The 23,964-nt window shown below is 37.7% G+C and overlaps 3 protein-coding genes, 1 long non-coding RNA gene and 1 pseudogene across 5 annotated transcripts; all 5 read left to right on the top strand.

Annotated features, from left to right (window-relative positions):
* The first annotated feature begins 962 nt into the window (after positions 1-962).
* On the top strand, positions 963-2,180 carry LOC148696655 (uncharacterized). The gene is made up of 4 exons (XM_088693330.1): positions 963-979; positions 1,177-1,435; positions 1,541-1,606; positions 1,949-2,180. Exons 1-4 carry the CDS (start codon positions 963-965, stop codon positions 2,057-2,059), a joined length of 453 nt encoding a protein of 150 aa, XP_088549456.1. The 3' UTR covers positions 2,060-2,180.
* A 727-nt stretch (positions 2,181-2,907) lies between these two features.
* LOC148696654 (receptor-like protein EIX2) lies at positions 2,908-6,063 on the top strand. Its single transcript, XM_088694024.1, has one exon. The coding sequence runs from the start codon at positions 2,914-2,916 to the stop codon at positions 5,965-5,967; it is 3,054 nt and encodes a 1,017-aa protein (XP_088550150.1). The 5' UTR covers positions 2,908-2,913; the 3' UTR covers positions 5,968-6,063.
* A 3,143-nt stretch (positions 6,064-9,206) lies between these two features.
* Positions 9,207-11,798, top strand: LOC148696653 (uncharacterized). Of its 2 annotated transcripts, XR_015962450.1 has the most exons (6): positions 9,207-9,461; positions 9,567-9,632; positions 9,755-9,805; positions 10,255-10,298; positions 10,509-10,605; positions 11,583-11,798. It is a non-coding gene; the product is annotated as an uncharacterized LOC148696653 (long non-coding RNA). The 2 variants fall into 2 exon arrangements; XR_015962451.1 differs by lacking the exon at positions 10,509-10,605.
* Positions 11,799-12,941: 1,143 nt separating this feature from the next.
* On the top strand, positions 12,942-15,634 carry LOC148696652 (receptor-like protein EIX2). The gene is made up of 2 exons (XM_088694023.1): positions 12,942-13,052; positions 13,128-15,634. Exons 1-2 carry the CDS (start codon positions 12,948-12,950, stop codon positions 15,609-15,611), a joined length of 2,589 nt encoding a protein of 862 aa, XP_088550149.1. The 5' UTR covers positions 12,942-12,947; the 3' UTR covers positions 15,612-15,634.
* Positions 15,635-16,098: 464 nt separating this feature from the next.
* Positions 16,099-18,329, top strand: LOC148696651 (receptor-like protein EIX2; annotated as a pseudogene).
* The last annotated feature ends 5,635 nt before the right edge of the window (positions 18,330-23,964 follow it).

The raw sequence follows: 23,964 nt of genomic DNA, 5'->3' as shown, positions 1-23,964 counted from the left end.
TACATGTAATCCTAACATATCTCCAATTAAAAAAAAAAAAAAAAAAAAAAAAAAAAAAAAAAAAAACCTTCCCACTATCACATTCTCCATCACTCGCTTCGTCTCTCATTCTATTTTAAAAACAAAAATAAAAAAATTTCACACACACTTCGTGTGTGCCCATATGCAAATTAAAACTTAAGAAAACTCAAACCAACCTAACAAACATTGGGTAAGAAGGAGGTTAAGGATTGTGTCATATCCACCCAAAGCGTTCAATGTTAGCAACTTAACCAAAACACCGCCCACCATGACATCACTATGTCGATATGATGGTTGGGTAAATTCACCTAGGTCCCAGCAAACGATAGAGAAAGATTTACATACATCTTGTTACATCACCGCTTTGACATTTTAAGTCATTAATAATGTAATGTCGCGTTATTGGTCTAAAGTTATAGAGTTGTTTACTTGAAGAAGTTCTTTCACCAGACACTTCATATATTTGATCAACTAGAGTTCAAAAGGCGCGAAAAAGCTTTCCTCGTTAAGTTGTAACTCTGTTGTAACTGTTATTTTATATGATGCATTTTGCGTTTTGAAATTGAGTACATTTGGCAATGATTCCAACAAGGCTTAGTATAAGTATAGTTACCGGACTAGCTAATTGGCAGGAAAGTCCAATATTGTTATAACGAATTAAAACATACGTACCATATTAATTAAACTGAAATAAAAACATACATACCATATTAGTTAAACTGAAATACATGAGTTCAAATTGAAATCCGAGCATAAACACATAATCAAAAATGCATTTCACACATAGACCTCGTTTAGTATGTGGAGTGGGACGGAATACAGTAAGACAAAAGTAGTTTGTTCTACTTCGGCCTGCATACCAAACGTAGCACAAATAAACCTCTGTTCTATCTCGTCCCGTCTATGTACCAACCACGCCCATAGTGTCAACATGTTTTTACATGACAATATTTGCGTGGTAACGAACTTGTCGCTGCAGTTGATTTGGAGCAGTTGCTCTGAACCCGAGATTTTGAGCTCGACTACTCCCTAATATGGCTTGTAAACAATCTTTATGCGTTGTGTGGGCCTTATGGACTAGGCCTATATACCTTCACCAACTGGCCCATTTACGTATTAATTGTTTTGGGCTCTTCTTGTATTTTTTGCCTTAAGCCCCAAACAAAGCACCGAATCGAGAGAATTAAATGGCGAGGGACTCGGGAGTAGCCATGGCAAGTTCTGCGCAGCGCTTCTTTGTCGTCACAACCTTCCTTCCAATTCTTTCCAAACCCTGGCTTCTTCAATCCCCACCGCACCATCTCCGCCGCCCACAGCATCTCCTTCCACCTCCAAACCCTTCTCTCCAATTCCCTCCACCACTTCCCAAACCCTCACTTTCTGCAACTCCGACCTCTCTCCTCCTCGCCGTCAGGTACTCCATATTTATGTTATTGTTGTCGCCATTGTTCAAGGATTCAATTTTTAAATTTTGGGTTTGGGAATAGCTCAGTAACTTGAATTGTTGATTGAATTTCAGGTGCCTCTAATATTGTTGTCATTAAGTCGGAGGATGAATTTAGCACCGCAGTCAGCAAAGCTAAAGGTAATTTTTTTTTTTTTTTTTTTTTTGGGTTTTTTCTGGTTTTCGAAATCTTTTTGTTTTGAGAAAACTTGTCATATTTTCATACAAATTGTCTGATTTATATATAAAATTTCATATAGATGATTTGCTCCGTGGTAAATGATTTGCTTTAATTTTTTTGAAGAAAATGCTCCAGTTATATAGCTTCTTTTATTCATGGCACTCGTGGGATGATCTTTTTAAGATGGTCTTTTGAATGGATTATTGCTGGTTCCATCTTAGTAATTCTATATGTTTTAACTTGGATATGGTAAAATCCAAGGTCCATTTGGTTTCTGATCTGTTGTGTGCATTTTGGTGCAGCCTACATTCCAATTCTTTAAAGACGGGAAGAAGCTGGCTCAAGTTGTTGGTGCTAATGTTGCTCGCTTGAGAAACACTTTTGGAAGTTTGGGAAATACGATTACGACCTAGTATTGGAAAACAATATAGTCAAGTCCTAAGTTCTTGTCTTGATAACGGACAAAATGATTCAGACTTGTGACCTCGTGTAATATTATGAAAGAAAATTATTAAAACAACAATTTCTGGGTTACTATATGTCCTAGGAGCTACAACCGCAACAACTCCGTGGTTGTCGTATTATTGTAGCACATCTCATTGACTACACTTGTTGATTGATTAGGAAGATGAAATTGATACGATGGTGTTACAAACGTGTCTGATACTTTGAACACTTTAAACAAGGAAATGTCCAACTTAATGTCGGCGAACAAGTCTAAAGTTGTGAACTTTCATACTTTTCCACAGAAAAAAATTAAGAGATTGACTTAGAAGTAGACTTAAAATATAATTTAGCCATAAAAATATGATGATGTTAAAATATAATTTAGCCATAAAAATCCAAACACATTATAATTTTTTTTATCATTTTTGTTCCCTAATATTAACAAACGAGATTATTCAAACGTGTTTGATACTTCGAACACTTTGAACATGGAAATGTTTAAAATTGTGAACTTCTATACTTTTTCCGCAGAAGGAAATTATGAGATTGACTTAGAACTTAGAAGTTGACTTAAAAGTAGGCAGGAGCATTTGTGTCCTTGTCAAGTAGTCCCCCTCCCCACTCGATCTCTCCTTCCTTGCAATGTCATGGTGTGAATACGAATGTAAACGCGTGAAACTCAATCGAGTTGATGCACGCTGCGTAGCACTATTTTCTTTTAAGCTCTCATTGCTTTGTTATATATATGAGTTAGAGTTCACTTGCTGTGTTCAACTGCAACAAATGAGTTAGAGTTCACTTGCTCTTGCTGATTTCTCCTATGGATACCTTGCTTGCAAACACCTTCTTCAATCCCCTCAATATTTCTCTCTCTTTTCTCATTTTGCTTTTGGCATCTACGTATCTACCCACTGCCATAATCTGCTTGGGTGATATCGGAGTTCCGATCACCAGCACTGTGAAACCATTATGCATTGAGGAAGAAAGGCGAGCACTTGTCAGCTTTAAACAACATCTTGCTGATCCTTCTGGTAGGCTTTCTTCTTGGGTGGGTCATGATTGCTGTCAATGGGAAGGAATTTCATGCAACAACAGCACCGGCCATGTTGTGAAGATGGACCTCCGGAATCCGTATCCATATTCCTATTCTGATTACCAGTGGGACGAGTCGGCTTATGAAAGGTCTTGCTTGCAAGGTAAGATAAATGCTTCTTTGTTGAGCTTGAAACATTTAAAATACCTGGACCTCAGCTATAATGAGTTTCAAGGCATTCGCATTCCGATGTTCTTTGGGGAGCTTGAAAGTTTGCAATATCTCAATCTCTCCTTTGCATCATTTGGGGGAGATATTCCCCCCTCTCTTGGTAACCTGTCAAGCCTGAATATTCTTGATCTCGAGATGAATTTCCGCTTGTCTTCCAGAAACTTGACTTGGCTTTCTCACCTCTCTTCCCTAAAATACCTTAATCTCAATTACGTGGACCTTAGCCGCACAGGAGCCAGTTGGGCATATGATATTAACATGCTTCCTTCATTGTTAGAGTTACACCTATCTTCGTGTCAAATTGAAAGCATTCCACTCTCACTCCAAAGGATTAACTTGACATCACTTTTGGTCCTTCATATGTCGAATAACAGTATTAAATGTTCTTCATTCCCCAATTGGGTTTTTAATCTTAGCAGCCTCATGACACTTGATCTATCGGGGAATAATTTCAGTAGTCCTTTTCCAAATGAATTTGCAAACTTCAAATCTCTAGAACACCTTGATTTATCTGGAACAGGCTTAAAAGGTCAAATTCCGAAAGTCATTGGAAATTTGTGCAAGCTAAAGGTCCTAGGCCTTTCTGACAACAAGTTTGATGGTGGGGGAATTGAAGAGTTTTGGAGGAGCGTCTCAAATTGTCCAAATAATTCATTAGAGTCGCTATATTTGTCTTATTGTGAGCTGGAAAGCCAATTGCCGGCCTCCATAGGAATGTTAAAGAGTTTGCAAGATCTCAACCTTGGTGGAAACTCTTTGGTGGGCTCAATTCCATATTCCATCGGAAACTTGTCATCCTTGAAATCATTGTACCTCAATTCTAATACGATGAATGGCTCCATTCCAAAAAGTCTGGGACAACTCTATGAGCTAGTTCACCTCGATCTGTCTGATAATTCATGGGAAGGTACTCTAACGGAAGCCCATTTCAGAAATCTCACGAGATTACAAGATGTTCAAGTAGGAATTCAAGTCACAGACCCACCCATGTCCCTCATTTTTGACGTGGCTTCTGTTTGGGTTCCTCCTTTCAAGCTCCTGTCAATTGGGATCATAAACTGTCGGGTAGGTCCTGGTTTTTGGGTATGGCTTCAATCTCAAACTGAACTGATCGACATCACTCTTCGTGGTATTGGAATCTCTGAGGATTCGATACTAGAGGAATGGTTGTTGAAGATGTCTTCCCAACTCAAAAATTTGGATTTATTTAACAACCAATTACGTGGAAACTTTCCATCCCATTTGAAATTTCCAAATTTAGAGTATATTGATTTGAGTCATAATCAATTGGAGGGCCCACTCCCACTTTGGTGGTTCCCTAATGTCCATTACCTTTATCTTGAAAGCAATCTATTCTCCGGGCTAATTCCCTCCAATATTGACCAAATGATGCCCAATTTGGAAATTTTGTCTCTTTTTGAGAATAATTTGAATGGCACTATTCCTCCCTCTATCTGCAACATGCAAAATTTGGGATACTTGTCCATAAGGAGCAATCAATTTTTTGGGGAATTCCCTCATGCATGGAGTGTGGGGAGTTATATGAAGTTTCTAGATGTCGGTCACAACAATCTCTCTGGCAATATTCCCACTTCATTGGGGGTATTAAGTTCACTGCTAGTATTAAAGCTCAACAACAACAATTTTGGCGGTGTAATTCCTGATTCCTTGCAAAATTGTTCTGGTTTGAGGAGTCTTGATCTTGGACACAACAAGTTATTTGGGAACATACCTCTATGGATAGGAGGATCAAATGTATCCTTGTTGTTCAGGCTACAATTACGATCCAACGTTTTTTCAGGACATATTCCCCAACAACTGTGCAATCTTCGAAACCTTCACATCCTCGATCTTAGTCACAACAGCCTTTCAGGTACTATTCCCAAGTGTTTGGATAATTTAACTTTGCTGGTCAACAATAATTCTAATGCCTTCGGTATTGGTTCTGAGCAAGCGACACTGACACTAAAAGGAGCAGAGCTTGTATACAACAAGACTCTACAACTTGTAAAGAGCATTGATCTTTCATCAAATAATTTACAAGGTGAGATTCCTGAAGAAATAAGCAACCTCTTCCTGTTGGGCACCCTGAATTTGTCCATGAATCAATTGACTGGAAAGATCCCCTCCAAGATCGGAAACTTGCATTTGCTCGAAACTCTTGATTTCTCGCACAACCACCTTTCAGGACATATTCCTCAAAGCTTGTCATCTTTAACCTCTTTGTCCCACTTGAACTTGTCTTATAACAACTTGACTGGAAGAATTCCTTCTGGAAGCCAGCTTCAAACACTCAATGATTTTTCCATTTATATGAACAATCCATCGCTATGTGGCATTCCTCTCCCAACTAATTGCCCTGGAGATGACACTTTCCCAGCTAAGGATGTGAATGACAAGAATGAAGATGGAAATCATGATAAGTTGTGGTTCTATGTCAGTGTGGTACTTGGCTTCATAGTAGGTTTTTGGGGCATTTGCGGCATATTGATCTTAAAGACATCGTGGAGATATGCCTATTTTCAATTCTTTGACAACATCAAAGATAAGGTAGCACTAGCAATTGCATTGAAAGTGGCTTGTTTCAAAAGAATTTTTTCTGAAGTTTGATAGTACTATGTATATGTGATGTTTTCCCCTTTATACGTTGTATTTTTGGTACTTGCAATTTATGTAATAAATAAAGGAATTGTATCCATCTTTCAATAGATGTTTCCACAAGCAACTTTATGTATTCTGATTTTCTCTTGTGTAAAAACCTGGAATTAATAAAAACTAATGTTTTTTATTTCTACTAATTATCGATAGCATAATACAAAATATGGTCGTCATCCATTCAATGTTCACTACAAGCAAATGTGCTATAGGGTACCATTTCTTATAAGTGCGTTTGTAAAACTATGTGTCAATATTGTCTAATTTTAGTGCCTTTAACCTTTGTAACACTGTCATTGGTGTCAACTATAAAAATTTTAACACCGAAGTCATATTGTTTTGTTTTTCAATTAGGACTGATTTTCTTGTTTTTTTTTTTTTTTTAGTTTTTCTCTCCCATTTTTCTGTCAAAAATAGTTCAATATTCATTTAGTATTACTATTCCACATATATTTTCACATCCTTATAAATATGAGTTCAAATTTTCTGCACTCAAAACCCTTTGCGCCTTATATTATACTTGAGTAACATGTGTTCTTTTCACTAAATTTATCTTTAGTTTTTAATTTTTTTTATCGAAGGGATAAGATGAATGGCCAGGTGACGCTCGTGTAGATAGGGCAAAGAGATGCCACATAGGGTTTTGAGTCCAAAAGATTTAAACTCTGCATAGGAAGGAAAGAAGGAGAGAGAGAGGAACTTGCTTTCATTTTAATTTGATTCGATTTGGAAACCAAAATCTAATTTAACTCCATGTCTATCGATCCTGTTGAGTCTAAACGGAAGATGAAAGTGCTTTTATTTTAATCTAATTCACAATTTGTGGAAATGAAGAGAAGGAAAGAGCGACGTGGGGCTGTAAAGCCGTCCTCAGAGAAAAGGGTGCTGAGATTGACACTAATTAATTGGGTAATACTAGAGAGATCAACTATTTAGATCCAATTTTATAAACTATATAATATGTTAGTTGATGATTGAATTATTACTTTTTTTCTTTTATTACAAAGGATAAGGAATAAGATTTTGATTTACTTTTTCTTTCTTTTTTTTGGGTTCCGTCTTTCTATTAAAGTAGCTCATATTGTTTGCAATTGAAGTGCATTTGGTTTGCCTGCAATTTCTTTTTCCAAAAGTTTAGCAGATAACAGAGGTTTAAGGATAACACAAAAATTATCAGAGTTAGGATTAGTGAGTGGATGGACTCATGTCACATTTTTGGATGGGCCATAGAGTGACACATGGATATTTGGAGAAATTTTTCAATGTAATCAGAACACGAGAATGAGATAATACATCACGTGTCATTATACAAATTATAAGATATGTGTGTTAAAAAGTTAATAACTTAAAAAATAAATTATCTCACCACTTATATAAAAATACGTGGTGAACAACTAGTGTTTCGGTTACAATGAAAAATTTTCTCGAGTATTAGGCTGTTGAAAATCTGGATTCTTTCCTCTCAGGGATGAAACTTAGAGAGATGTAGTCAATTTGGATTATAGAGGATTTTAATAGATTTTTTTTAGTGCTAGATTTCAAAGAACTTTAATAGACTTTATAATTCTCTATGGATTTTAGAAGATTTATATGGATTTTCATTATGATTTTTGTGGATTTATATGGATTTCTTCCATGGATTTCTTAGAATTTTGAAAAAATTGAAAATCACACGTAGAGCTGTCGGATCATTTTTAATGAAATCATGCAGCTGTGACTCAAACAACTCCAATGTCCCAATGTGCGTTCAGTTATGGGTCTCCTCCGTCTAACCTTCCTTCATTCAGTCTAGCAGACCGACCGCAAGCCGCAAGCCGCAAGCCGCAAGCACCCTTTCAATCCCATGCTCACCATTTTCCTAAACTTCAATGCACACTCTAGCTTCCTGCCCTTCCAGTACCCACCAAGCATAACATTAGAAACCACATTTCATTAATTTCCAGCAAGCTCCACTTCCCCACAACAACAATACATATGAATCAACAAGTTCTGCACATGCAGCACAGAGTTTACCCCAAAACTAGAAAGTATAGCTATTGAAAAATAAAAATCCATGATAGATGACAATGAAGACGATGTATTCGAAGTCGACGAGGACGATGGGATGTGTTCTGAAGAGGAAGGTATAGATGAAGATGAAGGGGTTGGGAGGTTCTTTTCTGTTTGAGGGCGTGAAAAGAAATCAGATGGGGGATGGTAGGATTCTTGACAGCATTTGGTATATATATATCATCCACCTTTGAATCCATCAAAATCCATCTTCCATTCAAATCCTATCAAATCTTTTGCTTCTTGCGTATCATGTTCAGATTCTTCAATCATAGTCTACCGAATTGCAGAAGAAATTGCAGAACACCCATTCGAACCTACCCAAATCAATGTCCTGACCGAACCAATATAAGAGATTCAAACCATGGCAAATTTTCAAATTCGTTGTCAAAGAAATCTTGACCAATCGCCGTGAGGTCGTCACCTGAATAGAGAAAAATAGGAATTGGGTTTTCTGGGGAGACCTTGTTCTCAAATAAATCTTGACCAATCCCCGTTAAATAAACTCACATGATTATCACACAGAGGGTAAAATTCATCATTTCAATTCAAATTACATCATATTTCATGGACATCTAGTATGAGGTAGGGTTTAATGGAAATTAGATTTCATGGAAAAAAAGTTTGAATGTAAAGAGTGAAACTAAACCTGTAAAACCACGTCAATGGCTAGGAGAAGAGGTGAAAGTGATGTTGGAGAACAATTCAGAAAATAAACACATAATCAAAAATGCATTTCACACATAGGCCTCGTTTGGTACGTGGGGTGAGATGGAACATAGTGGGACAAAAGTAGTTCGTTCTACTCCGATCTGCATACCAAACGTAGCACAAAAAACTTTCGTTCCATCTCATTTCATCTCGTCCCATTATGTCCCGGCTACGTACCGACCACGCCCATAGTGGCAGCATGTTTTCACATGACAATATTTGTTTGGCAACAAACTTGTCGCCTCAGTTTATTTAGAGCATTTACCTTGAACCCGAGATTTCGAACTCGACTACTCCCTAAAATGGCTTGTAAAACAATCTTTATGCGCTGTGTGGGCCTCATGGACTAGGCCTATATACCTTCACCAAAAGGCCCATTTACATATTCATTGTTTTGGGCTCTTCTTGTATTTTTGCCTTCAACGCCGAACAAAGCACCGAATCGATAGAAGAAAAATGGTGAGGAACTCAGGGGTAGCCATGGCACGGCAATTGCTCGGCAATCGCAGCGCTTCTTCATCGTCACAACCTTCCTTCCAATTCTTTCCAAACCCTGGCTTCTTCAATCCCCACAGCACCATCTCCGCCGCCCACAGCATCTCCTTCCATCTCCAAACCCTTCTCCAATTCCCTCCATCACTTCCCAAACCCTCACGTTCTCCAACTCCGACCTCTCTCCTCGCCCTCTGGTACTTCATATTTCTGTTATTGTTGTCGCCGTTGTTCAAAGTTTCAATTTTAAAATTTTGGGTTTGGGAATAGCTCAGTAACTTGAATTGTTGATTGAATTTCAGGTGCCTCTAATATTGTTGTCATTAAGTCGGAGGATGAATTTAGCACCGCAGTCAGCAAAGCTAAAGGTTTTTTTTTTTTTTTTTTTTTTTTTTTTGGGTTTTTTCCGGGTTTCGGAATATTTTTGTTTTGAGAAAACTTGTCATATTTTCATACAAATTGTCTGATTTATATATAAAATTTCATATAGATGGAGCTGTGCCAGCACTTTTCTATTTCACTGCAATGTGGCGCGGGCCTTGTAAGTTCAAAAGACGTTTTCTTTTAAGCAATGAAGTCATTGGCACGAAAATGTGGCGTAATAATGTGCTTTGAACTTATGATTGCTACTTTGGTGTGAGCAATACCCACATGGACGATGTGCGCATTCGAATTGGAATTTAGTCTTCTGTAAACTTGGATCATTTTTTTTTTTTGGGTACCATTTTAGTTCTTTTGTGGACTACTTAAATCCCAGCTTAAGATTAAGGTCAAAACTCGGAAGAACTCTTAAGTGTTGCTAATTATGAAATCTAGTTATCCGTTACGGGTTTTAATTCCCAAGTTAGTTTTAGCAATTATTTTACTTGTGGGCTCATAGCCATCTGGCATGGAATGGTTAGCTAGTTTGAATGTAATTTCGTTTCTTTTTATTTTGGGAGCAAGAATTTTTTCATAGTTCATACCTAACCTTGTTTATTCTATCTACAGAAGGCCTTACAAACACTTTGGACGAGTTGAATATTTCCTCCGTGGTAAATGATTTGCTTTAATTTTTTTTTGAAGAAAATGCTCCAGTTATATAGCTTCTTTTATTCATGGCACTCGTGGGATGATCTTTTTAAGATGGTCTATTGAATGGATTATTGCTGGTTCCATCTTAGTAATTCTATATGTTTTAACTTGGATATGGTAAAATCCAAAGTCCATTTGGTTTCTGATCTGATGTGTGCATTTTGGTGCAGCTTACATTCCAATTCTTTAAAGATGGGGGATGAAGGTGGCTGAAGTTGTTGGTGCTAAAGTTGCTCGCTCGAGAAACACTTTTAGAAAACGCTTCAAGTAATTCTTTAGTACATTACACTACACTTGTGTGCTTTCTCATTTGTGAATGTGGTGTTTATATTAAATGCATAATAGCTTTTAATGGTTCAAGTTTCTCCAAATGTGATCAGTTCTATAGCTCAATTTTATATTAAACCCTATCGTAGGATTTCCATTTCATGTGTGGGTGTGTAACTAAAACTGTTGGTGTTGATGACGCTTGGAAAGTAGCTATTTAAAAACGTGGTAGTAAGTTACATAATTCATTTGCGCTTGTGTCATTGGAGCTTACAACTAGACCAAATGATATACCATATTGTGAATCAAAAAACCAAAAAACTCTCCGCAATGTGGAACGTTCTGTGGTTATTGGTGTAATTGTTATGTGATGACAGTGTAGGCAATCAACTGTGTTCCTCCTACATTTATGTCAATTTTGTTCTATTTTTTAGGGTTGTGGCACTTAATTATGCATTTACTAGCTGCTGATTGTGTGTGTGTGTGTGTGTTTTTTTTTTTTTTTTTTTATTTGCAAAGAGGAAGAAAACCATAAAAGAGCCATTTTGGTGGTTTTAAATTTGGGTTACTCATGTTGTATTGGTTTAACTTGTGTAAGTAGTGTCCAAAGAGATGCGTAAATTCAGATTCTTGGACATGTTTGTGAATCTATAATTCATGTTCTCTTGAATTGCTTTTGCATGAACTCCCTCACACTCTCAAACGCGGAGACATTTTCTTTTAAGCAATACCCACATGTAACAGCGTATAAGGTTGACATCGACGAGTTTATTTTGTTTGAAGAAAATGCTCCAGTTTATTTTGTTCTTGGTATATAGCTTCTTTTATTCATGGAACTCGTGGGATGATCTTTTTAAGATGGTCTTTTGAATGGATTATTGCTGGTTCCATCTTAGTAATTCTATATGTTTTAACTTGGATATGGTAAAATCCAAGGTCCATTTGGTTTCTGATCTGTTGTGTGCATTTTGGTGCAGCCTACATTCCAATTCTTTAAAGACGGGAAGAAGGTGGCTCAAGTTGTTGGTGCTAATGTTGCTCGCTTGAGAAACACTTTTGGAAGTTTGGGAAATACGACCTATTATTGGAAAACAATATAGTCAAGTCCTAAGTTCTTGTCTTGATAACGGACAAAATGATTTGAACTTGTGACCTCGTGTAATATTATGAAAGAAAATTATAAAAACAACAATTTCTGGGTTACTGCATGTCCTGGGAGCTACAACCACAACAACTCTGTGGTTGACGTATTATTGTAGCACATCTCATTGACTACACGTTGATTGATTAGGAAGATGAAATTGATACGATGGTGTTACAAATGTGTCTGATATTTTGAACACTTTAAACAAGGAAATGTCCAACTTAATGTCGGCGAACAAGTCTAAAATTGTGAACTTTTATACTTTTCCACAGAAAGAAATTATGAGATTGACTTAGAAGTAGACTTAAAATATAATTTAGCCATAAAAATATGATGGTGTTAAAATATAATTTAGCCATAAAAAGTCCTAACACATTATAATTATTTTTATCATTTTTCTTCCCTAATTTTAACAAACGAGATTATTCAAACGTGTTTGATACTTTGAACACTTTGAACAGAGAAATATCTAAAATTGTGAACTTATATACTTTTCTGAGATTGACTTAGAACTTAGAAGTTGACTTAAAAGTAGGCAGGAGCATTTGTGTCCTTGTCAAGTAGTCCCCCTCCCCACTCGATCTCTCCTTCCTTGCAATTTCATGGTGTGAATACGAATGTAAACGCGTGAAACTCAATCGAGTTGATGCACGCTGCGTAGCACTATTTTCTTTTAAGCTCTCATTGCTTTGTTATATATATGAGTTAGAGTTCACTTGTTGTGTTCATCTGCAACCAACTGGGGAATATATATACTGATTTCTCCTATGGATACCTTGCTTGCAAACACCTTCTTCAATCCCCTCAATATTTCTCTCTCTTTTCTCATTTTGCTTTTGGCATCTACGTATCTACCCACTGCCATAATCTGCTTGGGTGATATCGGAGTTCCGAGCACCAGCACTGTGAAACCATTATGCATTGAGGAAGAAAGGCGAGCACTTGTCAGCTTTAAACAACATCTTGCTGATCATTCTGGTAGGCTTTCTTCTTGGGTGGGTCATGATTGCTGTCAATGGGAAGGAATTTCATGCAACAACAGCACCGACCATGTTGTGAAGATGGACCTCCGGAATCCGTATCCAGATTCCCATTCTTATGCCGAGTGGGACAAGTCGGCTTATGAAAGGTCTCTCTTGGGAGGTAAGATAAATGCTTCTTTGTTGAGCTTGAAACATTTAAAGGCATTCGCATTCCGATGTTCTTTGGGGAGCTTAAAAGTTTGCAATATCTCAATCTCTCCTTTGCATCATTTGGGGGAGAGATTCCCCCCTCTCTTGGTAACCTGTCAAGCCTGAATATTCTTGACCTTGGGGGGAATCAACTCTCATCTTCTAGAAGCTTGACTTGGCTTTCTCACCTCTCTTCCCTAAAATACCTTGATCTCGGGATGAATTTCCGCTTGTCTTCCAGAAACTTGACTTGGCTTTCTCACCTCTCTTCCCTAAAATACCTTAATCTCAATTACGTGGACCTTAGCCGCACAGGAGCCAGTTGGGCATATGATATTAACATGCTTCCTTCATTGTTAGAGTTACACTTATCTTCGTGTCAAATTGAAAGCATTCCACTCTCACTCCAAAGGGTTAACTTGACATCACTTTTGATCCTTGATGTGTCGAATAACATTATTAAATGTTCTTCATTTCCCAGTTGGTTTTTTAATCTTAGCAGCCTCATGACACTCGATCTACGGTGGAATAATTTCAGTAGTCCTATTCCAAATGAATTTGCAAACTTCAAATCTCTAGAACACCTTGATTTATCTCAAACAGGCTTAAAAGGTCAAATTCCGAAAGTCATTGGAAATTTGTGCAAGCTAAAGGTCTTAAGCCTTTCTGACAACAAGTTTGATGGTGGGGGGATTGAAGAGTTTTGGAGGAGCGTCTCAAATTGTCCAAATAATTCATTAGAGTCGCTAGATTTGTCTTATTGTGAGCTGGAAAGCCAACTGCCGAGCTCCTTAGGAATGTTAAAAAGTTTGCAGCATCTCAACCTTGGTGGAAACTCCTTGGTGGGCTCAATTCCAGATTCCATCGGAAACTTGTCATCCTTGAAATCATTGTACCTCTATTCTAATAAGATGAATGGCTCCATTCCAAAAAGTCTGGGACAACTCTATGAGCTAGTTCACCTCGATCTGTCTTATAATTCATGGGAAGGTACTCTAACGGAAGCCCATTTCAGAAACCTCACAAGATTACAATATTTTCGAGTAGGAATTCAAGTCACATACCCACCCATGTCCCTCATTTTTGACGTGGCTTCTGTTTGGGTTCCTCCTTTCAAGCTCCAGTCAATTGGGATCATGCACTGCCGGGTAGGTCCTGGTTTTTGGGTATGGCTTCAATCTCAAACTGAACTGATCGACATCACTCTTAGTGGTATTGGAATCTCTGAGGATTCGATACTAGAGGAATGGTTGTTGAAGATGTCTTCCCAACTCGAAAGTTTGGATTTATCTTACAACCAATTACGTGGAAACTTTTCATCCCGTTTGAAATTTCCAAATTTAGAGTATATTGATTTGAGTTATAATCAGTTGGAGGGCCCACTCCCACTTTGGTGGTTCCCTAATGTCGATGCCCTTTATCTTGAAAGCAATCTATTCTCTGGGCCAATTCCCTCCAATATTGACCAAATGATGCCCAATTTAAACACTTTGTCTCTTTTTGAGAATAATTTGAATGGCATTATTCCTCCCTCTATCTGTAACATGCAAAACTTGGAATACTTGTCCATAAGGAGCAATCAATTTTTTGGGGAATTCCCTCATGCATGGAGTGTGGGGAGTTATATGAAGTTTCTAGATGTTGGTCACAACAATCTCTCTGGCAATATTCCCACTTCATTGGGGGTATTAAGTTCACTGGAAGTATTAAAGCTTAACAACAATAATTTTGGTGGTGAAATTCCTGATTCCTTCCAAAATTGTTCTGGTTTGAAGAGTCTGGATCTTGGACACAACAAGTTATTTGGGAACATACCTCTATGGATAGGAGGATCAAATGTATCCTTGTTGTATAGGCTACAATTACTATCCAACGTTTTTACAGGACATATTCCCCAGCAACTGTGCAATCTTCGGAACCTTCACATCCTCGATCTTAGTCACAACAGCCTTTCAGGTACTATTCCCAAGTGTTTGGATAATTTAAGTTCGCTGGTCAACAATAATTCTAATGACTTCAATGCGAGTTATTTTGAGCAAGCCACACTGACACTAAAAGGAGCGGAGTTTGTGTACAACAGGACTCTACAACTTGTAAAGAGCATTGATCTTTCATCAAATAATTTACAAGGTGAGATTCCTGAAGAAATAAGCAACCTCATCCTGTTGGGCACCTTGAATTTGTCCATGAATCAATTGACTGGAAAGATCCCCTCCAAGATCGGAAACTTGCATTTGCTCGAAACTCTTGATTTCTCGCACAACCACCTTTCAGGACATATTCCTCAAAGCTTGTCATCTTTAACCTCTTTGTCCCACTTGAACTTGTCTTATAACAACTTGACTGGAAGAATTCCTTCTGGAAGCCAGCTTCAAACGCTCAATGATTTGTCCATTTATATGAACAATCCATCGCTATGTGGCATTCCTCTCTCAACTAAATGCCCTGAAGATGTCCCAGGTAAGGTTGCAAATGACAGGAATGAAGATGGAAATCATGATAAGTTGTGGTTCTATGTCAGTGTGGTACTTGGCTTCATCGTAGGTTTTTGGGGCATTTGCGGCACATTGATCTTAAAGACATCGTGGAGATATGCCTATTTTCAATTCTATGACAACATCAAAGATAAGGTAGCACTAACAATTGCATTGAAAGTGGCTTGTTTCAAAAGAATTTTTTCTAGAGTTTGATAGTACTAAGTATATGTGATGTTTTCCCCTTTCTACGTTGTCTTTTTGGTACTTGAAATTTATGTAAGAAATAAAGTAATTGTATCCATCTTTCAATAGATGTTTCCACAAGCAACTTTATGTATTCTTATTTTCTCATGTGTAAAAACCTGGAATTAATAAAAACTAATGTTTTTTATTTCTACTAATTATCGATAGCATAATACAAAATATGTACATGGCTGTCATCCATTCAATGTTCACTACAAGAAAATGTGTTATAGGGTACCATTTCTTATCGGTGGCTTTGTAAACCCATGTGTCAATATTGTCTAATTTTAGTGTCTTTAATCTTAGCAGCCTCATGACACTTGATCTATCGTGGAATAATTTCAGTAGTCCTTTTCCAAATGAATTTGCAAACTTCAAATCTCTAGGACACCTTGATTTATCTGGAACAGGCTTAAAAGGTCAAATTCTGAAAGTCATTGGAAATTTGTGCAAGCTAAAGGTCTTAAGCCTTTCTGACAACAAGTTTGATGGTGGAGGAATTGAAGAGTTTTGGAGGAGCGTCTCAAATTGTCCAAATAATTCATTAGAGTAGCTAGATTTGTCTAATTGTGAGCTGGAAATCCAATTGCCGGCCTCCATAGGAATGTTAAAGAGTTTGCAGAATCTCAACCTTGGTGGAAACTCTTTGGTGGGCTCAATTCCAGATTCCATCGGAAACTTGTCATCCTTGAAATCATTGTACCTCGATTCTAATAAGATGAATGGCTCCATTCCAAAAAGTCTGGGACAACTCTATGAGCTAGTTCACCTCGATCTGTCTTATAATTCATGGGAAGGTACTCTAACGGAAGTCCATTTCAGAAACCTCACGAGATTACAAGATTTTCAAGTAGGAATTCAAGTCACTGACCCACCCATGTCTCTCATTTTTGACGTGGCTTCTATTTGGGTTCCTCCTTTCAAGCTCCAGTCAATTGGGATCACAAACTGTCGGGTAGGTCTCGGTTTTTGGGTATGGCTTCAATCTCAAACTGAACTGATCCAAGTCACTCTTAGTGTTATTGGAATCTCTGAAGATTCCATCCCAGAGGAATGGTTGTTGAAGGTGTCTTCCCAACTCAAAAGTTTGGATTTATCTAACAACCAATTACGTGGAAACTTTCTATCCCGTTTGAAATTTCCAAATTTAAAGAGTATTGATTTGAGTCATAATCAGTTGGAGGGCCCACTCCCACTTTGGCGGTTCCCTAATGTCTATAACCTTTATCTTGAAAGCAATCTATTATCCGGGCCAATTCCCTCCAATATTGACCAAATGATGCCCAATTTGAAAATTTTGTCTCTTTCTGATAATCATTTGAATGGCATTATTCCCCCCTCTATCTGCAACATGCAAAACTTGGGATACTTGTCCATAAGGAGCAATCAATTTTTTGGGGAATTCCCTCATGCATGGAGTGTGGGGAGTTATATGAAGTTTCTAGATGTTGGTCACAACAATCTCTCTGGCAATATTCCCACTTCATTGGGGGTGTTAAGTTCACTGCTAGTATTACAGCTCAACAACAATAAATTTGGCGGTGAAATTCCTGATTCCTTACAAAATTGTTCTGGTTTAAGGAGTCTTAATCTTGGACACAACAATTTATTTGGGAACATACCTCTATGGATAGGAGGATCAAATGTATCCTTGTTGTATAGGCTACAATTAGGATCCAATGTTTTTATAGGACATATTCCCCACCAATTGTGCAATCTTCGGAACCTTCACATCCTCGATCTTAGTCACAACAGCCTTTCAGGTACTATTCCCAAGTGTTTGGATAATTTAACTTCGCTGGTCAACAATAATTCTAATGCCTTCAGTATGATTTTTGAGCAAGTCACACTGACACTAAAAGGAGCGGAGCTTGTGTACAACACAACTCTACAACTTGTAAAGAGCATTGATCTTTCATCAAATAATTTACAAGGTGAGATTCCTAAAGAAATAAGCAACCTCTTCATGTTGGGCACCTTGAATTTGTCTATGAATCAATTGAGTGGAAAGATCCCCTCCAAGATTGGAAACTTGCATTTGCTCGAAACTCTTGATTTCTCACACAACCACCTTTCAGGACATATTCCTCAAAGCTTGTCATCTTTAACCTCTTTGTCCCACTTGAACTTGTCTTATAACAACTTGACTTGAAGAATTCCTTCTGGAAGCCAGCTTCAAACACTCAATGATTTGTCCATTTATATGAACAATCCATCGCTAAGTGGCATTCCTCTCTCAACTAATTGCCCTGGAGATGACACTTTCCCAGCTGAGGATGCAAATGATAGGAATGAAGATGGAAATCATGATAAGTTGTGGTTCTATGTCAGCGTGGTACTTGGCTTCTTCGTAGGTTTTTGGGGCATTTGCAGCACATTGATCTTAAAGACATCATGGAGATATGCCCATTTTCAATTCTATGACAACATCAAAGATAAGGTAGCACTAGCAATTGCATTGAAAGTGGCTTATGTCAAAAGAATTTTTTCTGGAGTTTGATAGTACTAAGTATATGTGATGTTTTCCCCTTTCTACGTTGTATTTTTGGTACTTGCAATTTATGTAAGAAATAAAGTAATTGTATCCATCTTTCAATAGATGTTTCCACAATCAACTTTATGTATTCTTATTTTCTCATGTGTAAAAACCTGGAATTGATAAAAACTAACGTTTTTTATTTCTACTAATTATCGATAGCATAATACAAAATATGTATATGGTTGTCATCCATTCAATGTTCACTACAAGAAAATGTGTTATATGGTACCATTTCTTATCAATGGCTTTGTGAACCCATGTGTCAATATTGTCTAATTTTAGTGTCTTTAACCTTGGTAACACCGTCATTGGTGTCAACTATAAAAATTTTGAAACCAAAGTCATATTGTTTTGTTTTTCAATTAGGACTGATTTTCTTGTTTTTTTTTTTTTTTTTTTTTTTTTTTTTTTTTAGTTTTTTTCTCCCATTTTGTTTTGTAAAAAGTAGTTCAATATTCATTTAGTACTACTATTCCACAGATATTTTCACATCCGCATAAATATGAGCCAAATGAAGCTACTTATGTTAGTGTGCTTTCTTCCTGTGCTAATTTGGATGGGTTGTGATCTATTTATTGGAGAAAGCAAATCCATAGGGCATGTTATTTGGAATGAGATTGAATTGAATGCGTTTTTGGGGACTACGTTGGTGGATCTTTACAGAAAGACTGGTTGTTTGGATAGCGCTGGATACATGTTCCAGCAAATGGTAGTTAAAAAAATGTGTACTTGGAATGCGATGATTTCTGCACTTTCTTTGAGAATGAGGCTTTGGACTTGTTTGAAAAAATGAAGATTGAGAGGTTGCCGTCGAGTTGCGTTGTGTTGTAAGGGGTTGGGTGGTGGTGGTTGGGTTAAGTGCTTTTTTTAGTTTATTTCTTTCAATTTCTACAAAATAGTAGAATATGCAAAGGACATTTTAGGAATGTAGGTGGGTAGAAAAAGAGTGTTTTAATTTTTCAAACTTTTTTGAGGGGTGGTAATACAAGGTAGGGTGGGGAAGTAGGGTTCTAGACCTATATAAAGGTCATTGTGAACCATGCTTTGCCCCGATGTGGGACTTTGAGTCTCAAAACCTCCAACAATATTTAGGAAGGAGGAGAGAGAAGCTAAGGCCATCTCCAACCGAGTGCTGGCCAGATGGCTCGTTTTAGCCCTCTGGCACTCCAAGATTCTCTAAGATATTAATATTTTAATGAACAGTATAGGGCAATATTTGCCTTCATCTCCAACCGAGGGGCAGAGGGCCAGAAGGCTCGTTTTAGCCCTGCCACAAAAAATCGTCTCCAACCGAGGGCCAAAGGGCCAAACATAATTTATTATTTAAATTAAAAAACTACAACAACTTAAATTCAAATCCAACAACTTAAATTTAAAAACTATAACGATAACTGGCCCAAAAAACCAAAAAAAATTAGAATTTAAATTTAATGAATGGTTTAGGTATTTATAAGAAAAAAAATTGAATTTTTAAGAATTTAAAAAAAAAAATTGGCCCAAAAAACCAAAAAAAAAAAAAAAATGAATACAACGGCTAGTTGACTAGCCATTGTATTCAAAAAAAAATTTAAGCAATCCAGTCGGTTATAACTGACAGGAATACATTTAATTTTTAATATAAATATATTCCTGTCGGTTATAACCGACAGGAAAGCTATATTTTCTGGCCAGCCCTCCAGCCCTCTAGTCCACTCCGATTCCGTGGGACCCTCTTAGATTCCACAGCCATCTGGCCTAGCCCTCGGTTGGAGATGGTTTTCGGGCTATTTTCGGCCCTCTGATCCTCTAGACCCTTTGGTTGGAGATGGCCTAACTGGCTGGCTAAACATTTAAAATTATTATGTCACTGTACAATCATGCTCTAATCCTTGTGTTCGCGAGAACCGGCCTACCAAGATTTGATGGCGAAAAGCGAAATCTGACGGCAAAGCAGCAGAGATTTATTATTTTAAGATTTCTGTCCGATAAATAAAACGACCAAAATCGGTACTAACTAATTCAACATTAGTTAGTTAAGCCTATGTGATTCTATGTAGTCAACCACCCTAATTCATAGTATGGAGAAATAAGATAACAACATACCTAATTGTTTGACAAGGGAAAAGTGAAAAGGTTAGTAGTTGCCAAAGACACTAACCAAAAAATCATTTATGGTTTTAATAATGGAAGACTAAATTTGCAGATGTAGATGTTTTTACATACTAATTATATGTAATGGGGGATTCCTTTTTATGAACTTCTTCACATGCTCCTAACAATATATGTCACAAGTCTTATCTCTACTAATAAAACACTCATTGTCAACTGTGTATTTATCAAATATAATAAAAAATTAACCCTTAATTTAAAAAATGTTACTTTTTTTTATAAAATCTTTCAAATATATCCAAATTTTCACATAAATAGAAACAAATATTGACACACCCCGACCCAGAAAGTCCACTTGGACCCTGAATCGAGCTGTGCTGGCCGACACCTAGAAGGTGACGAAGCCATAAAATGTGATAGTGTATAAAAAGTGAATAAATTTGAATCTAAAAGTGTCTAAGTACCAGAGTGCGCTACGAGTGGGAGCGAACCCATTTCACACGCGATGTCAGAGCATAAGTAAGGTACAGTAGTGTGGGTAAGAATCATACCCTCAGAAATATCCATCAATACTAAGATTCGCCACAGATTCTTGTCGATACAAACTCAGCAGCTAAAACCTGGAGGGCACCAACCAGAAGGTGTGAGTAAGCAATAAAACCAAGCTTCCCAAAGTTATTACCTCTCTAAAAGTAATGCCCCTAATTGTAAAACCCGTATCGTTTTCCATAAGACAGTACAACATATATACATATATCCAAACCATGCTCAGAAATGACCAAAACCACGGTTTGCCATCAACTCCACCATACATTAATAAGTAGGCCAAATGAACTAAATCAATACAAAGTGATATATCAGTCAGAGTCATCTAAAATGACATGTACAACTTATCCATATCTCATCAATCATGGCTAGCATATAAGTCGGAGTCACCTATAGTGACCTGTACGACTTATCTATATCTCATCAATCCTGGCTAGCATATAAGTCGGAGTCACCTATAGTGACCTGTACGACTTATCCATATCTCATCAATCCTGGCTAGCCAATAGCTCAATAAGTATACCTGCACACGAGTCGGAACCACCTAAAATGGTCTGTACGACAGGACTGGGTGTAGATAAATACGCTCAAGTGCTACGATCACGTGAAGACTGGGCGAATAATCGCAGGTCACCTAAAGTGGTATGTACGACAGGACTGTGCACCTACCTTGAATCCAAGGTGAGTGTAAGGTGCGGGAGGTGAACATCACATGAAGGACTGTGTCCTGGCCACGAGCGGGAGCACTAACACCGGGGTGCAGGTTTATGAGCTCTCAGTGCATCTCAATATAACATGTGGAACTCATGGCAACCAGTATGACAGTATCGAAGTTGCCTAACACATAACTGTAGTCATGCTATAACTCAATCGATTCAACTAATACCATAAACTCACCTGAACTTACCTGGGTGTCCTGAGTTCACCTTTGCACTTGAAAGCATTCCCAATAATTATATGCAAGTAATATACATATGGATATACCATGATGCAATCTAATACTCAACCATGTCGTAGCATTTTCAATTATGAACAATACAGTGAGAAGTGTACAATCGATAACGTCCTACTCCCAAACTACTTATTTTCAGGGATAATTATCCATGACAACCCAATTAACACTAATTTAACAAACTAATTCATAAAACTAAAACTTGCCTTTACCAATTTCCTTCGCATTACTTAATTTCCCAAGCAAGGCTTTTGTCTCAAATATTTTATGGCTGCATCTAACGTCTCGTTAGACTGCCTACGTACCCTAGACAGGGATCAAGCCATTCGTAGTTCATATAGGTACTTCAAGCATTCACAATAATTATACGAAGGTAATATACCTAATCAATTTAAAAGTGTCGATAGAACTCTCAACAATATGTACGATAAAAAGGAAAAGATCCACTCACCTGGAGTCCATGCTATGATTCTCTAGCGCACACATCGAGGCGTCCTGAATGATTGGTCCTGTGACCAATTATCAAATCACATCTCAGAACTCTTATCCGAAGAATACGTAATTCACATAAAACACAACCTCAACGACATTCTAAAATAGTTTGAGACCCATTGACCACAAGTCAACCGTCAATCAAAGATCGACGGTAGGGTTTACAACCCTGTATAACTTGACCCGGAAGATCCGCATATCAGATTTCCAATCCGCAACTCCCAACGATCCACAATATGTTTCTAGAATAACATATTAAAATTTCATTACGATCCAACGGTCAGATCTCCGCTAATTGCCTAAAACAAGTGGCCGTGAACATTTATTTTACTAACTTACAAATCCAATTCAGGAAGATCCGTAAGTCGGATTCCTGATCCATAAATTCCTATGATCTTTAAATATTACGTATTATAATGTATCCAATTTTGGTGACGATCCAACGGTCGGATCATCGATTCACATTTTTATCAAGTAACGTATCGTAACGAATTTAGGTTCCAACTATCAACCTACGTCATTCAAATGAAAAAACTGAATTCAAGACATTTGAAATAGCCTAAAAATAGCATTGGCGGCCCACTGGCCACGCGCCGCCGCACGCGCCGCCGCGGGTGGCGGTCGGCCGCCCCGACTCGCCGGAAAATCCAACTATTTCCAAATATTCTCAAACTTCACAGAAATGAAGATCTCAGTGATTGGAGCAACTTTCATACCTGCCACGAAGTCCAAAAGTGGACGGAAGATGGTCAATTTTGCCCACAAAGCCGGCAGGTGCCTAAAACTTCCCGACGTCGATTCGTCGTCTACGGTGGTCCAACGGGGTCAAGGTTGGTTGGGTTTTGCTCCTGGGATGATGGGCTACAAAGCCCAAGTGGTGGCATCGGCCATCACTTTGCCGATTTGCCGGAAAATCGAAAAGGGTGGCGGGAGCACCATTGATTTTTGTCAACTTTCGTGGCCTCAAACCGCCTCATACCATGATTAATCAAGGTGGTTCTTGGGTGGGTTTTGTAGAGGGGAATGAGAGCTTCAAGATGGTGGTGGTGGCATAGAAAAAATCCACCGGAGTTGGCCGGAATCGGCCTTGGAAAATGGACCCGCGGTGGGTGCGGGTGGACGGGAACCACTTCTTTTCTTTTTTTTTTTTTTTTTTTTTTTTTTTCCTCCCTCCATTTCTGATTGGGCTTCCCCCACAAAGTGGGGATTTAATTTAAATAAACACTAAACCTTGAATAACCAATTTCGAACGTCCATAACTATACTGTTATAATCCGGACTCGCAAACGGCTTTCGCCTATACGTTCGTACCAATGAGTACTACGAGGATATGCTAAAAGAATAAGTCTCACATCTCTCAAGTCGATGGTCAACGGAAGTCAAAGTCCTTGCCTCTAAGGCAATTTCGTAAATTCAGGCTTTTAAAATAAAAACGTAAAATTTGGGACGGGTTGTCACAAATATCCTCAAATTTAACAATCAAATAAATTAAGGGCTTTTTAGCCAAAATGATTCGTGATATTGACATAATTCCTTAATCTAGTCCTTAACAATTAATGATAATCAATAGTAGTGTTTTTGAATTTGTCTATCGTTAATCATTTTAGTCTTTCTTTGAATTTGTCCATCGTGATCATTTTAGTTTTTTCGTGAAAAATCTGTTAATTGCTCTGTTAGTGTGATGATGTGGCACCACGTTGATCTCA

The sequence above is a fragment of the Pyrus communis genome, chromosome 5, assembly GCF_041283825.1.
Source record: "Pyrus communis isolate YQ-2024b chromosome 5, ASM4128382v1, whole genome shotgun sequence".
NCBI lineage: Eukaryota > Viridiplantae > Streptophyta > Magnoliopsida > Rosales > Rosaceae > Pyrus > Pyrus communis.
The sequence above is the reverse complement of the archived record's forward strand: the minus strand, read 5'-3'. Positions and strand labels throughout refer to the sequence as shown.